Below are 16,436 nucleotides of genomic sequence, written 5' to 3' on the forward strand. Positions count from 1 at the left end.
GCGAACCACCTGTTGCAAAAACAGGGGCACCAACTCAGAGGAAGATGGCAACTTAGGGAGTGGTACAAGATGAACCATCTTAGAGAACCTATCACAAATCACCCAAATAACAGTCATTCTCTGAGAGACAGGCATATCAGAGATGAAATCCATTGAAATATGGGTCCATGACCTCCTGGGGACCGGCAAAGGCATCAACAACCCACTAGGGCGAGAACAAGGTTTAGACCGGGAGCAAGTGCCACAGGACTGCACAAAATTCCTGACATCGAGACAAGGCGGGCCACCAAAAAGACCGACTCACCAGATCTCTAGTACCAAAAATACCTGGATGACCAGCCAATGCAGAGCAATGAACTTCAGACATCACTCTCTTCTTCCACTGGTCAGGAACATACAACTTCCCACTGGGACAACTTTCAGGTTTGTCCTCCTAGAACTCTTCCAGAGCACGTCTCAAATTGGGCGAGATGGCAGAAAGAACTACCCCTTCGCCTAAGATGGTAGCAGGCTTGGTCACCACAGGAGAATCAGCAAAGAAGCTCCTAGAGAGAGCGTCAGCCTTGACATTCTTAGTGCCAGGAAGAAAAGAGACCACAAAATCAAAACGTGTAAAAAAACAAGGCCCACCTAGCCTGTCTAGGGTTCAAGCGTTTGGTCGACTCCAGGTAAGTCAAATTCTTGTGGTCAGTGAGGACCACGACTTGATGTTTAGCTCCCTCCAACCAATGTCTCCACTCCTCAAATGCCCATTTCATGGCTAACAGTTCCCGATTCCCCACATCATAGTTACGTTCAGATGGAGAGAACTTTCGGGAAAAGAAAGCACAGGGATTCATTTTAGATGTTACAGGATCCTTTTGGGACAAAACAGCTCCTGCACCAATCTCAGAAGCGTCCACCTCTACCTGGAACGGGAGTGAGACATCAGGTTGCCGCAAAACCAGGGCAGAAGTGAATCTTTGCTTCAGCTCCTGAAAGGAAGAAACAGCCTCCAGAGACCAATTCAACACATCAGCACCCTTCTTAGTCAGATCAGTTAATGGCTTGGCAATACTAGAAAATTTTGCTATAAATTTCCGATAAAAATTAGCAAAACCCAAAAACTTCTGGAGGGCCTTCAAAGAAGTGGTCTGAACCCAATCGTAAATGGCCTGTACCTTGGCCGGGTCCATTTCAATAGTTGACAGAGACAAAATAAATCCCAAAAAAGAAATCCTCTGTACCCCAAAAAGGCATTTCGATCCTGTGACATACAGGGAATTCTCCCTCAAGATCCGGAACACAGTCTGAACATGTTCCACATGAGAATCCCAATCCTTGGAGAAGATCAAAATATCATCCAGATAGATTATCAAAAATTTATCCACAAAGTCTCGGAAAATATCGTTCATGAAGCACTGGAAGACAGAAGGGGCATTAGTGAGCCCAAAAGGCATCACCAGGTACTCAAAATGTCCCTCCGGAGTATTAAACGCCGTCTTCCATTCATCCCCATGCTTAATGCGAATAAGATTATACACCCCCCTGAGGTCAAGCTTGGTAAACCAGCAAGCACCTTTAACTCTGGAGAATAGATCCGAAATCAGGGGTAGCGGATACTGATATTTAATAGTAATTTTGTTTAGGGTACGATAATCAATACAAGGCCTTAATGAACCATCCTTTTTGGCCACGAAAAAAAAAACAGCACCTAAGGGTGAAGAGGATGGTCTAATATGACCCTTCTCCAACGCCTCCTTAATGTAGGATCGCATAGCCTCGTGCTCGGGTACAGATAAATTGAAGAGCCGACCCTTGGGAAATTTACACCCCGGGCTCAGTTCAATTGCACAGTCATAACTCCTATGAGGAGGCAAAGACGCAGACTCATTCTCACTAAATACATCATAAAAATCCACCAAATAGTCAGGAACATCATGCGACTGAGTTGAGGTGGAAAAAACCGGAGCCTCACTAAGGGCACACCGACAACCCCAACTCACCACAGACACAGATTTCCAATCCAAAACTGGATTATGAATTTGCAACCAAGGAAACCCCAGAACAATGGTATCATGCAAATTATGCAACACCAAAAATCTGCAATTTTCTTGATGGTCTGGGGCGACCCGCATTACCACCTGGGTCCAAAACTGAGGTTTATTTTTCGCCAAAGGAGTAGCATCAATCCCCCTCAAAGGGATAGGCGTCCGCAGAGGTGTCATCGGAAATCCACAACGTTTAGCAAAATCCAAGTTCATTAGGTTCAGGTGTTGAGTTCATTTTTCCCTTCACCATTGAGGTCTGATGAACTCCCTCTTCTGGTGAAGGAAGGTAGTGAGCCTGATTACCAAAACACCTGAGCAGATTGATGACTGGGTGACAGGTACTTCGGACTGGATATAAGGCAGCCGACGCCCTTCTGCTTGGCTGGTGATTTTCCTGCTGGATTCTTGGAGACCAGCCTGATTCCTGCTTCTCAAAGCGAAGTTTTTTGCTCTGCGTTTGTACACTTTAGTTTTTGGGGTTTTTTTTGCTCTGTTTTTTTGAGTTCAGCCATCCCTGCCGGGGGTGAGCTGAATTCTATTTTTGTCTCTGATGTTTTGATCTTTTGCTCTGTCTTCAGAATATACCTGCGTGCTGATATAGTCTTTTGAAGTCTAGCGACTTCAGGGCCTGTTTTTCCTATCAGTCGGTTGGCACATTTTGGATAGGGTTTTTGCGGATGGCAGAGAGCAGCTTTCCTATCCTGTCCTATTTTAGTTAGCTTGGGCCCCATCATTTGCTCAACCTATCTTTCTATCTGTGTTAGTGTTTTCATCTTGCTTCACAGTCATTATATGTTGGGGGCTGCCTATTGCTTTGGTGTCTGCTCTGGGGCAGTTTAGTTTTTCCCTTTCTGTCTTTAGGCTATTTAGCTCTCCGGCTGTGATCGAGGGGTCTAGGGCACCGTAGGAACCCCCCACGGCTACTGCTAGTTGTTGTGGATAGGTTCAGGGGTCTGCAATCCGATAGCTGCCAACCTCTCTGGTTTTTCTGGACTTAGCTAGTATTTTGTTTTTTCCTCCTTCGGTGACTCATCATAACAGAATCACCAGCCAAGCAGAAGGGTGTCGGCTGCCTTATATCCAGTCCGAAGTACCTGTCACCCAGTCATCATCAATCTGCTCAGGTGTTTGGTAATCAGGCTCACTACCTTCCTTCACCAGAAGAGGGAGTTTATCAGACCTCAATGGTGAAGGGAAAAATGAATTCACAACATTCAGGGCTGCTCCCGAATCCACAAAAGCCTTGGCGGAAAATGTGGACAGGGAGCAGATCAGAGTAATTGCCAGAAGAAACTTAGGTTGAACACCACCCACAGAAAATGTGTGCAAAACGGTTCTCTCGTTTAGGACAGACAGAAATAATATGCGAGGCATCTCCACAAAAAAAAACACAGCTTATTACGCCTTCTGAACTCCTAACGTTGCTCCCTGGACAAAACTCTATCACATTGCATAGGTTCAGACACTTGTTCAACAGGTGGCAACACCTCTCGTGCAGTCCTGCGTTCACGTAAACGCCGATCAACCTGAATGGCTAATGACATAGAATCGTCAAGACCAGAGGGAACAGGAAATCCCACCATAGTATCTTTTACGGCTTCTGACAAATCCTTCCGAAAGAGAGCTGCCAAGGCATTATCATTCCAGGTAGTAAGGACCGCCCACTTTTGGAATTTTTGACAGTACAATTCTGCAGAATCTTCACCCTGGCTCAATGCCAACAGGGTCTTTTCAGCCTGATCAATAGCATTAGGTTCGTCATACAACAACCCCAAGGCTTGAAAAAATGCATTCACATTAGTCAGAATAGGATCATCTAGTTTCAAAGGAAACGCCCAATCCTGGGGATCGCCACGCAGCAAAGAGATGACAATTTTAGCCTGCTGCGCGGAGCTCCCTGACGAGTTAGGCTTCAAGGCAAAAAATAATTTACTATTTTTGAAATTCAAAAATTTAGACAGATCCCCAAAAAAAAAATCAGAAGTAGGGATCTTTGGTTCAGCAGCATGTGAATAAGCAAGGTAGGCGGAAATTCCCCGCACTTCCGCAGCGAGCTGCTCCACACGATCAGACAATTGCTTTATCTCCATTGAGAGAAAAAAAAAATTCCCCCTACGGCCTCAGAGATATAGAGGAAAAAATATACACACCTTTTTTTTTTTTTTTTTTTTACAATTCTTTCCTGCTATTGAGTACCCTAGGATCTGCGGTATGGCTGGTGATTCTGTTATGAATGAGTCACCGTAGGAGGCAAAAACAGAAATACTAGCTAAGTCCAGAAAACCAGAGAAGTTGGCAGCTATCGGATTACAGACCCCTGAACCTATCAACAACAAATAGCAGTAGCCGTGGGGGGTTCCTACGGTGCCCTAGACCCCTCAATCACAGCCGGAGAACTACATAGGCCTAAAGACAGAAAGGGAAATCTAAACTGCCCCAGAGCAGACCCCAAAGCAATAGGCAGCCCCCAACATATAATGACGGTGAAGCAAGATGAAAAAACACTCACACAGATAGAAAGATAGGCTGAACAAAAGATGGGGCCCAAGCTAACTACATAGGACAGGATAGAAAAGCTGCTGTCTGTAATCCGCCAAAACCCTATCAAAACAAGAGCCAACAGCTGATAGGGAAAAAAGCCCTGAAGACGCTAGGCTTCAAAAAGACTATATCGGCACTCAGGTATCTTCTGAAGACAGATCAAAAGGGAATTCAGCACACCCCAGCAGGGAATGGCAGAAATCCAGAAAAACAAGGAAAAACAAAACCAAAACACAAATGCAAAAAGCAGAGCAGGAATCAGACTGGTCTCCTAGAATCCCTCAGAGAAATCACCCGCAAGGCAGAAGGGCGTCGGCTGCCTTATATCCAGTCAGCAATCCCAGTCATCATCATTCTGCCCAGATGCTTGGTAATCAGCCTCACTACCTTCCTTCACCAGAAGGAGGAGTTCATCAGACCTCAATGGTGAAGGGGAAAATGAACTCACAACACTCTCTCCATATTTGGTGGGCATGTCTGATAGTGAAGTCTCTGTGGAAAGATGTAGTAAAATTAATTGATACTATCTTGGGTAGGAAAATACCTGTGTCATCGTCGGTTCTTCTGCTGGGGGACAGACCAATCAGTGCTAACAGTAGGACTTGCCATCTTGTTGACTTTATTGCTATGGCAACAAGAAATCACATAGCTAGCAGATGGAAAACCAGTACGCTCTCAATTACGCAGGTGAGGAGAAGGGTCAGTCTGATTAATGTTATATGAGAAAATAGAAGCCATCAGATCTGATTCTTTCGAAAACTTTCGAGGTATCTGGGATCCTTGGATTCAGGCATATAGAGTTGATGACCTTTCCAAAATGATATATTTATCTCTATAATATACTGGCATGGCAGTGGCTCCTTACAATCAGAGACTCTAAAGCAGGTACACTGGTGTCCCACATTGGTATATCTCGTATTATCGACACTCACTTTAAATTCCCCACTATCCCTTCCCATCCCTTTAAGTTTAACTTAGTTGTGTTATAACTGTCTTTCTACACATATTCTAAACAAAGATTCTGTAGTCAAGGATATCGTATGACTTTAAGTGCCTTTTTTTTCTATGTATTTCCCCCTGCGAGGGGATCCTTGTACTCAAATGTGACTGTATTTCATGTTAAGTGATGTTTTCATTTCAATAAATTTGTTGAAACTAAAAAACCGCTGCAGAAACGCATAGTGTGAACTTAGCCTAAAGGTTAATGCAAGTTGTTTTGTTGCTGTTCCAGATCTCTCATTACAAGAGATGATGTCACGATTGGAGGGAATCTTGTCAGAATCATTGGTATCTGACATTGGGTCTTCATATCAGCTGTATGTGATCAAAAAAGATGGCTTGAGAACTGCATGTTTCCTTGATTTAACTACAGGTAGATACATTGACCGTCAGGAGGCTCTTCTGCCTGTGCAGGCTGTTTTCTCATTTCTACTCCACTTTCCACCATTTTTATCTTCCTTCTTGCAGGATCTGGGCTTTCTGGAATGGGGGTCCTCTCTTGTCCCCCTGATGTTACCTTAGAAGTTACACAAGAAGATCTCCTGTCTCTCATTAAGGGTGATTTAAGTCCCATGACTGCTTACACAACAGGTCGCTTACGTGTCACAGGAAATTTACAGAATGCTCTGCAGCTAGGGAAAGTCCTTCCAAAAATAATGGGTTCCTGATGCTTTTTCTATGTTTTTTTTTTTTTTTTTTTATGTTGAATAGTTATTTATTAAGAACATTATTTATTATACTTGTATATTGCCATTAATTCATCATCACTGTCCCATTGGGGCTCACAAGCTAAGTCCCTATCAGTAGCAGTCCCTAACGACAGTCACCGGGGAAACCCACACAAACTCTGGAAGAACATAACTCCTTGCAGATGTGTATAGATTGAGCTATGGAATTTTAGCATTGATTTGTAATTTGGTCTTTTTTTTTTTTTTTTTTTTTAGCACTTAATATTGACATCAAGCATATAGATACATGCTGTCAATGTATATCTTTATATTTGTTAGGGCTCATACTCACTTGCGAGAGACTCGCACGAAAACCTGGCACTGCCGCCGACACTGGGACCGGAGCGTGCGGCTACATGTATTTCTAAGCAGCCGCACACACCGGTCCCAGTGTCGGCGGCAGTGCCAGGTTTTCATACGAGAGAATCATGCGAGTCTCTCCAAGTGAGTATAAAGGTACTGTCACACTTAGCGATGTACCAGCGATCCCGACCAGCGATATGACGCGGTCAGGATCGCTGGTACATCGCTAAGTGGTCGCTAGTAAGCTGCCACACAGGCAGATCTCACCAGCGACATCGCTGGGGAAGGGGATCGCTACTTACCTGTCACACTAGGCGATCTTGCGTCCTCCCGTCCACACTCGTCGCTCGTCTCTCCACAGGAAGCTGACGACGAGAAACCGTCCTGGACGTTCTCGCGCGATCAGCGATAACCAGCGGGGGAGCGGGTCGTAGGTATCTCACACACACAGCGATATCGCTAGCAATATCTCTATAACGTCACAAGTTATAGCGATATTGCTAGCGATATCGCTTAGTGTGACAGGCCCTTTAGCCGTAAGGCCTTAGATTTGGCCCTCTGACTTCTAGATCCTTTGAAAAGTAATCTTGCTTTTCAAATACTACAGCACAAATCTCAATAATTTTCATTGAAACTTTATTGAAAGGCAAACTAAATTTCAAACTGTTGAATTAGCAAATTATACTGTGTTTCTGTGTTTATATACATGAATTAAAAGAAAAAAAAAAGTTTTACCATTTATTATTAACTGTTCTTTATATCATTGATGTAATTGTAGAGATAATAAATGTAAAGGAATTGGAACCTAATAGCATGAAAGAGATGAAAAATATTTCTGTTCATAGTGGCAAGCAAATTCTAAAAATTCAGGTAGTGATCCTTAGGATCTTCCCCTCCAGATTACAGACTTTAGAGCAAACCAACTTCTTGCTGGCAGGGAGATTGATTTCCATGCGGATAGCTTTACATGTAAATTTGGAGACAGGTAAAGCTCACACCTTCAATTTGCCACATAGAACATGCTCTATGTATCTTATGTTTGAATATATTATCTACAGCATCTGAATGGCGTTTTATAAAAGTATAAAGGATTTATTCCCAAGCCATTGTAAAGCATTCACGTTAGATAGCTTTTTCTGCATTTTTCTATGCAGATTTTGTTGCAAATTTTGCCACAGTTTTAGTGCTGTGGCTTTAAAGATCGGTAGAATTATTGAAAATTTACCATGAGGCACCAGGTATATAATGTCACATGTTGGGAAGGGTTACACATCACCACTTTGAAATTTACACTAAATGCTGTTAGTACGGTTATTACGCAAACTTGGAAATGAAAGTGGATATAAAATGTGCCATGCCGAGGATCCAATATACGATAGGGAAATGGATGCAGTTTTATTTATCAACGCATTTCAAGGTGATTATACCTCTTCATCAGGACAAACCACAATGAACATGGATGTGCTGAAAGTTGTTAAACAACTGTCTGCCACAACGCACCCTATGCTCCCCTACAAGCCTTACGCTATGTTCACATTTTGTCCAAACAGAACCTGCAAATTGTCTCTTTAGGATGTGTGCAGACGCTGCGGAATCCGCTGCGGATTAATCCGCACGGATTTTGCAAAAACCGCAGATAATCCGCAGGTCAAAAGACCTGCGGATTATCTGCGGTTTTGCCTGCGGTTTGGTCCTGCGGATTCACCATCTCCACAATGGTGCAGATAGGAACCCGCTGCGGATTCCGCAGAAAGAATTGACATGTCAATTCTTTCTGCGGTTTCAAAACCGCAGCAAATCCGCACGGATTTTTCGCAACGTCTACACAGCGTTTTTTTTGTACTATTCATTTGAATGGTACTGTACACCGCAGCGGCCAAAACCGCTGCGGAAACGCAGCGGATTCCGCAGCGTGTGCACATACCCTTAGCGTGGCAGAGGACTGGAACTCTAGCACCAGCTATTGGCATTAGCAATCCTATAAGGCCGGGGTCACACTGGCGAGGAATACGGACAAGTGAGAGGCGCTAAAAGCACGCATTAGACACAGACCAATGATTCTCTATGGGGTCCCTCGCACCAGGCGTATATTTCTCATCCGTATTCTACGCTCCGTGCCAATCGCAGCATGCTGCGATTGTCAGCGTACTACGGCCGTAGTACGCCAATGCAAGTCTATGGGTGCGCAAAAAATACGGATTACACACCGACCACACGTGTGACTTGCGAGAAATACGCACCCGGTGTCTTTTAGAAACCCTGTCATAGGGCTCCATTATATGTCCATTTTGCAAGCCTGCGAGAAAATCTCGCCATACGGATGCTTACATGCGCAAAATACGCGACCACACCTTGATTACGGATGACATACGGAGCACTATTTAGGGGTCTGTCATCCGTATTACGCATGTAAAATACTGACCGTATTTTGCGTCGATTAGTGTGACCCCGGCCTAAGTCATTATCGAGCCTTGCAATACGGCTTGGGATAAAAGCCAAATTAGAATCCCAATTTGTGTACACAGTGTTTTGGGGTATTGCCCCTCATCGGAAAAAAGCATGAGATCTGATTTGGGTGAGTGAGAGTCTAAGACCGGGGTCACATTTACGAGTGCAATGCGAGAAACTTTTAACCCCAAATAGAGATATATTTAGGGCCTCAAAAATTAGTATCATGAAAAATACCCTATTAAACAAATACTTTCTTGATTAAAAAAACCAAAGAATTGGTTCACACCAAAAAGTGACAAAATCATAAAGCAAAAAGGTGTTCAAAAGACCAATAAAAATGGATAAACTAGAAGTCCCTGGTGTATCGCCTAAGCTCACACCTACCTGGCAGCGGAGGTTGGCACCCTAGGGGGGAACGTTGTGGCTCCCCCGCTCAACGATGACTATCCCTAGGGACCCTGATACACCCTGCAGCCACTAGGGAAACCCTCTACCCGATACTTAGAGGGACCCCTACCAAGGACTATTGATGCTGGTGCACATTAGATACAACACACCAGCATCAAATTAGAAAGGTTTCAAAACATGCTGAACATCACAATGTGTTATTAGTGTCAAACAATGATTTTAATTTTAGAGACGGCCAAATACCATGTCACAATCACAAGCAGACAGGGGTCAAGCTTAAAGGCTGAATCCTTCCACAGATATCACATACATCATGCTGACCCAAACGTACTGTAGTAATTGCTCCTGTCAATAAGAGACAGCCGTTCCACCAGTATACTGACACTTATGAATGTTCAAACCAATACATCAATGATAATATGCCAAATGAGTATATCAGACAACATATTAATACTCATCTGCTTCACCTGCCATGCAATAATTTTAATTGCAATAGTTTACGCTGCCAGGTAGGTGTGGGCTTAGGCGATACACCAGGGACTTCTAGTTTATCCATTTTTATTGGTCTTTTGAACATCTTTTTGCTTTATGATTTTGTCACTTTTTGGTGTGAACCAATTCTTTGTTTTTTTTTAATCAAAGTATTTATTTAATAGGGTATTTTTCATGATACTAACAATGCGAGAAACTTGCATTAATATCCGGCACTCAGGACCGGAGTGTTCAGCTGCATAGAAATACATACAGCTGCACACTCCGGTCCTGAGTGTCTGTGGCAGTGCCGGGTATTGATGCGAGACTCGCATCACCCTTGCAAGTGTAACCCCGGCCTACGACTCAAAATTTACACTAAAAAGTGGTGTAACTTACCATAGAAATAAAAGGCACTTTATATCCTGCAGTGGCACAAGGCTGCCGAACGATGCGGCACAGTCATTAAGAAAGTCTCTTAATAAACTTTGCTCATCTCACTCAGTGCACTGTACACCAAGAAGGGAGTGCAGAATGCCAAACTTGATGAATCCGGGTCCATATTTTCTTCTGCTCCATGAACACATTGGGGCTGATTCGTCAAATCTTTGGCAGTACAATGGTGGTGTAAAAACTTTGAAAAGTTTCAGCATTTTTGTGCCTCTCAGACTTGCGCAAATATTGTGACAATTGGTGGTGTCACGCCATTTTGCATTGGGGAGGAGTCGTGGTGGGTGTGTTGCTTTGCTACCCGTCTAATTTATCAAATCTGCCAGTGTTTTCTATGTCAGAATTTATGCTCCCATTAACTAAAGCAGCATTTCTGCTGCAGCAGGGGGGACTAAAAGATCATGTTTGTGGAAAAATATGATTTTTTTTTTATTTTCACGCCCAGGAGTTATAAACTTATGTGAAGCACTTGGGGGTTCAAAGTGCTCACCACAAATCTAAATAAGTTCCTTAGGGGGTATAGTTTCCAAAATGGCGTCACTTGTGGGGGGGTTTCCACTGTTTAGGCACATCAGGGCGACATAACACCCGCAGACCATTCCTTCAAAGTTTGCATTCCAAAACATCACTACTTCCGAGCCCCGACGTGTGCCCATACAGTAGTTTTCTCCCACATATGGGGTATCGGCGTACTCAGGACAAATTGAACAAGAAATTTTGGGGTCCAATTTCTCCTGTTACCCTTGGGAAAATAAAAAATTGGACTAAAATATCATGTTTGTGGAAAAACTACGTTATAAACTTCTGCGAAGCACTTTGGGGTTCAAACTGCTCACCACACATCTAGATAAGTTCCTTGGAGGGTCTAGTTTCCAAAATAGGATCACTTGTGGAGGGATCCCACAGTTCAGGTACATCAGGGGCTTTCCAAACGCAACATGGTGTCCGATCTCAATTCCAGCCAATTTTGCGTTGAAAAAGTCAAACGGCGCTCCTTCCCTTCCGAGCTCTGCCATGCGCCCAAACAGTGGTTTACCCCCACATGTGGGGTATCGGTGTACTCGGGACAAATTGCACAATAACTTTTGGGGTCCTGTTTCCCTTGGAAAAATAAAATTTGGGGGCGAAAAGATCACTTTTGTAGAAAAAACAATTTTTTTAATTTTACGGCTGTACGTTATAAACTTCTGTGAATCCCTTGGGGGTTCAAAGTGCTCACCACACATCTAGATATGTTCCTTGGGGGGGGGGGGTTAATTTCCAAAATGGGGTCACTTGTGGGGGTTTCCACTCTTTAAGCACATCAGCATTGAAAAAGCTAAACTGCGCTCATTCTCTTCTGAGCTCTGCCATACGATGAAACAGTGGTTCCCCCCACATATCAGGTATCGGCGTACTCAGGACAAACTGCACAATAACTTTTGGGGTCCAATTTCTCCTGTTACCCTTGGTAAAATAAAAAAAATTGGACCTGAAGTAATTTTTTTTTAAACATTCAAAAAATTCCTGTGAAGCACCTGAAGGGTTAATAAACTTCTTGAATGTGGTTTTGAGCACCTTGAGGGGTGCAGTTTTTAGAATGGTGTCACTTTTGGGTATTTTCTATCATATAGACTCCTCAAAGTGACTTCAAATGTGATGTGGTCCGTAAAAATAAAATGGTGTTGTAAAAATGAGAAATCGCTGGTCAACTTTTAACCCTAATAACTTCATAACAAAAAAAATTTTGGTTCCCAAATTGTGCTGATGTAAAGTAAACATGTGGGAAATGTTACTTATTAAGTTTTTGTGTGCAGTATCTCTGTGATTTAAGGGCATAAAAATTCAAAGTTGGAAAAATGCAAAATTTTCAAAAATGTTCGCCAAATTTCAGTTTTTCACAAGTAAACGCAAGTTATATGAATGAAATTTTACCACTATCATGTCACGAGAAAACAATGTCAGAATCACCGGGATCCATGGAAGCGTTCCAGAGTTATTACCTCATAAAGGGACAGTGGTCAGAATTGTAAGGCTGAGTGCAGAGGGACTTTTTAGCCCTGCGGATTTTTCCGCACAGAATGGAAGAAATCCGCAGGTCAAATGACCTGCATTTTTCCTGCGGATTTCTTCCATTTTTATTGCGGTTTTTGTGCGGTTTTCCATTGCGGTTTCCCCCTGCGGATTTGTTGACAGGGGAGATGGAAAATCGCACAAAAGAAGTGACATGCTGCGGATTTTGTACCGCAGGAAAACCGCGCGGAAAAATCCGCAGCGTCTGCACAGCGTTTTTTTTTTTTTTTCCATTGATTTTAAGGCTACTGTACATCACAATGCAGAAATGCAACGTTTCTGCGCGGTAAAATCCGCTGCGGATCTGCTGCAAATCTGCATCGTGTGCACACAGCCTAAAAATTTGGCCCGGTCATTAGCATGCAAACCACCCTTGGGGTAAAGGGGTTAAATGTCATAATTCCCTCCATAAGTAAGAATACTTTATACTCCACTGCCTCTCCGCACGTCTGCACCATGGCCTGCTTGCCGTGCAGTGCCGTTAATGGGCTGCTGTTCTCAGACTTTCTAAGGCTATGTGCACACAGTGCGGATTCTGCTGTGGAATTTTCCGCGCAGATTTTGCTAAATCTGCAGGTAAAATTACCTGCAGTTTTTGTGCAGATTTCCCCTGCAGTTTCCACCTGCAGATTTCTACGAGGGAGCAGGTGGAAAACTGCAGCAAAACCGCACAAAAGAAGCGACATGCTGCTTTTATTCTGCGCAGAAAAATCTGCAGCATGTGCGCAGCCTTTTTTGTTTTACATAGCCTTAAATGGTACTGTACATCACGTGCAGTTCTGCTGGGCCAAATCTGCTGCAGAACTGCACAGAATCTGCACCGTGTGCACAGGGCCTAAGGCTATGTGCACACGTAGGAAATTTTCCAGCTTTTTTTTTTTTGGTAGAGAAAACCGCACCTCTTGGCAGAAACCGCATGTGCGGTTTTGATGCGGTTTTTTTGGCAGAATTGTCTGCGGTTTTCTACTAGAAGAATGTTAATAAAGTTGGACAATACTAGACTCAAGAAAAAAAAAAAAAATGTAATTTCCTGCTCCAACCCCCCCCAGCCTCCATTTTGCTTTTACCAATAATAATGATGACTGACAGAAATGAGCAGCAGAGTGCCCAGCGGAGTGAAGATTTCAGCGTGCAGCGCCAAATGGTCCACAGGCCGTTCAGAATCCTCATTCTGGGGTGTTTGCTGCAAATCCTGATGCAGCACAGAGAGCAGGTAATAAGGTGTGATGATGTTTGAGTTGAAATTTTTTTGGATAAGGACCGTGATTATGTTTGGGATTCCATTATGGATAGGATTGGGGTTTGTTGGGAATAGGGTTATATGGATGGAATTAGGATTAGGCTTGTGATTAGGTTAGGTTATTGATTAGTGTTTGGATAATATAGACTTGGGATTGGGTATGGGATTATGGATTGGGTGTGGGATTAGGGTTAGGGTGGGGTTTTGGATTAGCGTTATAGTTTGGTTAGGTTTGTGATTATTGTTTGGATTATGAATACATCTTGGATTGGTGTCTTGTGAAATCAGACTTTATTATGTTTTTGATTATGACTATTTATGTGATTAGGGTTATGAATCAGAAAATGGTTCACATGTCTGTTTTTTGAGTGTGCTGTCTACTAAAAGAAAAATTTTATTTTAGGCTCAGCAGCGGCGAAGGAGAAAGCAAGGACGTAAATTTTGGGTGCACCCACTCTTAGTCGACCGAACCGACAAAGGGCATTTTAACATTCTTTATAATGATTTGAGGAGGTAAGTTGCGAAATAACTCAAGCAATTTTACTATGTAAAATGTGTATAAAAGTATGTAATCATTATTAACCTTTTTTATTTTTTACTTTGCAGATATCCCGAAAAGTTTGTGTCCTTCTGCCGGCTTCCAATCGCCGCCTTTGATCATCTGCTTGAAATCTTGGGTCCTCATATTACATTTGCTGATACGTTCATGAGGAAGGCGATCACTGCTGAGGAAAGGCTGCTCATCACCTTGCGGTAAGTAAATAATTGTTGCTTGGAATGTCATTACGGCCCTTTCACACATCAGTGTATCCGGTAGCGGTTATTATATTTGGAACATGTAACGGAGACACTGACACAGGTAGACACACTATAATTAATGGGTCTATGTACATGTCAGCGTGTATCTGTCCAGCTTGCTTTTTACAATGGGGTGTTTGCCACAACATATAATACTTCATAGAAGACATCAAAGGCGTTTTATAGCGGCCATACATGCTGACACGTTATAGTACATTTTTGTGTGACTTTTCAAATTTTTTTTTTTTTTTTTTCTTTTCAGGTATTTGGCCACAGGAGAGAGCTACACATCCCTACACCTCCAATTTAGAGTTGGTAAATCCACCATCTCTCAAATTGTGAGGTGCACATGTGCCGTCATCTGGCAGAAGTTGCAGCCCATGGTGATGCCTTCCCCCAACCGAGGAGACTTGGCTGCAGGTTGCAGCAGGCTTTCAGTCTGTGGCCAATTTCCCAAACTGCATAGGTGCAGTTGATGGTAAACATGTAAGCGTGCAGAAGCCACCACTATCAGGATCATGCTTCTTTAATTATAAGAAGTATTTTTCGGTGGTCCTGATGGCGGTGGCTGATGCACATTACAAATTTGTTGCCATCGACGTTGGTGCTTATGGTAGTACTGGGGATTCTCGGGTGTTGCGAACATCACTTGTTGGACAGCAAATTCTTCGAGATGGCGGAACGCTCCCAGCCCCAAGACCTTTGCCGGGTTCCACACATCCAGTGCCCTTTGTGATGGTATCGGATGAGGCCTTTCCCTTAATGACAACCCTGCTGCGCCCATACCCACGAAGGGGACTGACTGCCCGGCGGAGGATTTTTAATTATCGGCTGAGTCGTGCATGAAGATATGTGGAATGCACCTTCGGGATCATGACTAGTCAGTGGAGGATCTTTCACACTGACACCGTGATTAAGGCATGCTGTGTACTCCACAACTACGCTCGTGAGTACAGCTCCGAGGTAGATGTGGAGTACCAGCAGCCACAATGTAATCCAGTGCGCCATGTGGGAAGACCATCCAACTCGGGTGTGCATGTGAGAGAAACCTTTACTGACTATTTTATGAATCCACAAGGTGCCGTGCACTGGCAATACTCCTGTGCTGGTGTTGAGCAGTCTGAACAGCAGTGAAAGATCCAAGAAGAAGAAGTTGAGCGGCAGCAAAGAAGGACCCGTTTTTTAACTTATATTTGGTGGATTGATAACAACATCATTTCTATGAGCACCGCCAGGACCACACGACCACCACTATGGATAATGAAACGTTTGTTTTTGCTTTTATACCGGTGGTCTATTGATTGGACTCAGGATGTACTATTGGGGATGCTGGGACCGGCCATTGAGCCATGTTTGCCTCATCTTGCCTATTGGAAAATATTCCTCTTTGGTTAGAGTACCTATTTCAACCTAAATACCTTGGCTGGAATAAGCCATTAATACAGCAGATCCGCTTACTTGACCATGAATGCCACTTACATTTGGTTAGTTTCTTCCATGTTGTCGGGCGTCCTGGCCTGATTCTCCACCATATATGATTAACATTTTGGATCTTCAAAATATGTTATGTAAAGGTGATTTTAAAATAAAATGTTTACACCTTTTTGCAAAAGTCAAAATTTTTTGGTCTTTAACTTTGTAGTAATGCATGACAAACGTTTTTGGATTTGTTGAACACATTTGGTGTATTTGTTGTCTGTCTATTGAGTTGCCCTTTTACAGGTTGGAGTAATTATATAGTCAGCAATTAGTGGTATGATATCCTATGCTAGAATAATAGTTTCTATGTATCCTTTTAGGCCCCCCAAAAAATTTTGTAACTGATAATGTTATGGACATCATTTTTCAATTTGCACTATGTGAGGTTTATTTCAAGTAATCTAGGTACCATAGTCCCGTAACAGCATCACCATAGTTTGACTCTACACAATAGTGTTGTCATGATGTACCCATGACACTGGCCGT

General features: G+C 43.1%; 1 protein-coding gene and 1 long non-coding RNA gene across 3 annotated transcripts in view; both read left to right on the forward strand.

Annotated features, from left to right (window-relative positions):
* The window catches only part of STOML1 (stomatin like 1), a 49,744-nt gene extending 42,409 nt beyond the window's left edge, over positions 1 to 7,335 (forward strand). For both annotated transcript variants that reach the window (XM_073579550.1, XM_073579549.1), the window contains 2 exons: positions 5,803 to 5,943; positions 6,039 to 7,335. In XM_073579550.1, the coding sequence (XP_073435651.1) occupies positions 5,803 to 5,943; positions 6,039 to 6,238 (341 nt within the window). In that variant the 3' untranslated portion in view covers positions 6,239 to 7,335. The remainder of the gene's footprint in view (positions 1 to 5,802; positions 5,944 to 6,038) is intronic.
* A 2,758-nt stretch (positions 7,336 to 10,093) lies between these two features.
* On the forward strand, positions 10,094 to 16,090 carry LOC141093090 (uncharacterized). The gene is made up of 2 exons (XR_012232982.1): positions 10,094 to 14,426; positions 14,734 to 16,090. It is a non-coding gene; the product is annotated as an uncharacterized lncRNA (long non-coding RNA).
* The last annotated feature ends 346 nt before the right edge of the window (positions 16,091 to 16,436 follow it).

The sequence above is a fragment of the Dendrobates tinctorius genome, unplaced genomic scaffold, assembly GCF_039654945.1.
Source record: "Dendrobates tinctorius isolate UK_male_01 unplaced genomic scaffold, ASM3965494v1 ptg000062l, whole genome shotgun sequence".
Taxonomy (NCBI): Eukaryota; Metazoa; Chordata; class Amphibia; order Anura; family Dendrobatidae; genus Dendrobates; species Dendrobates tinctorius.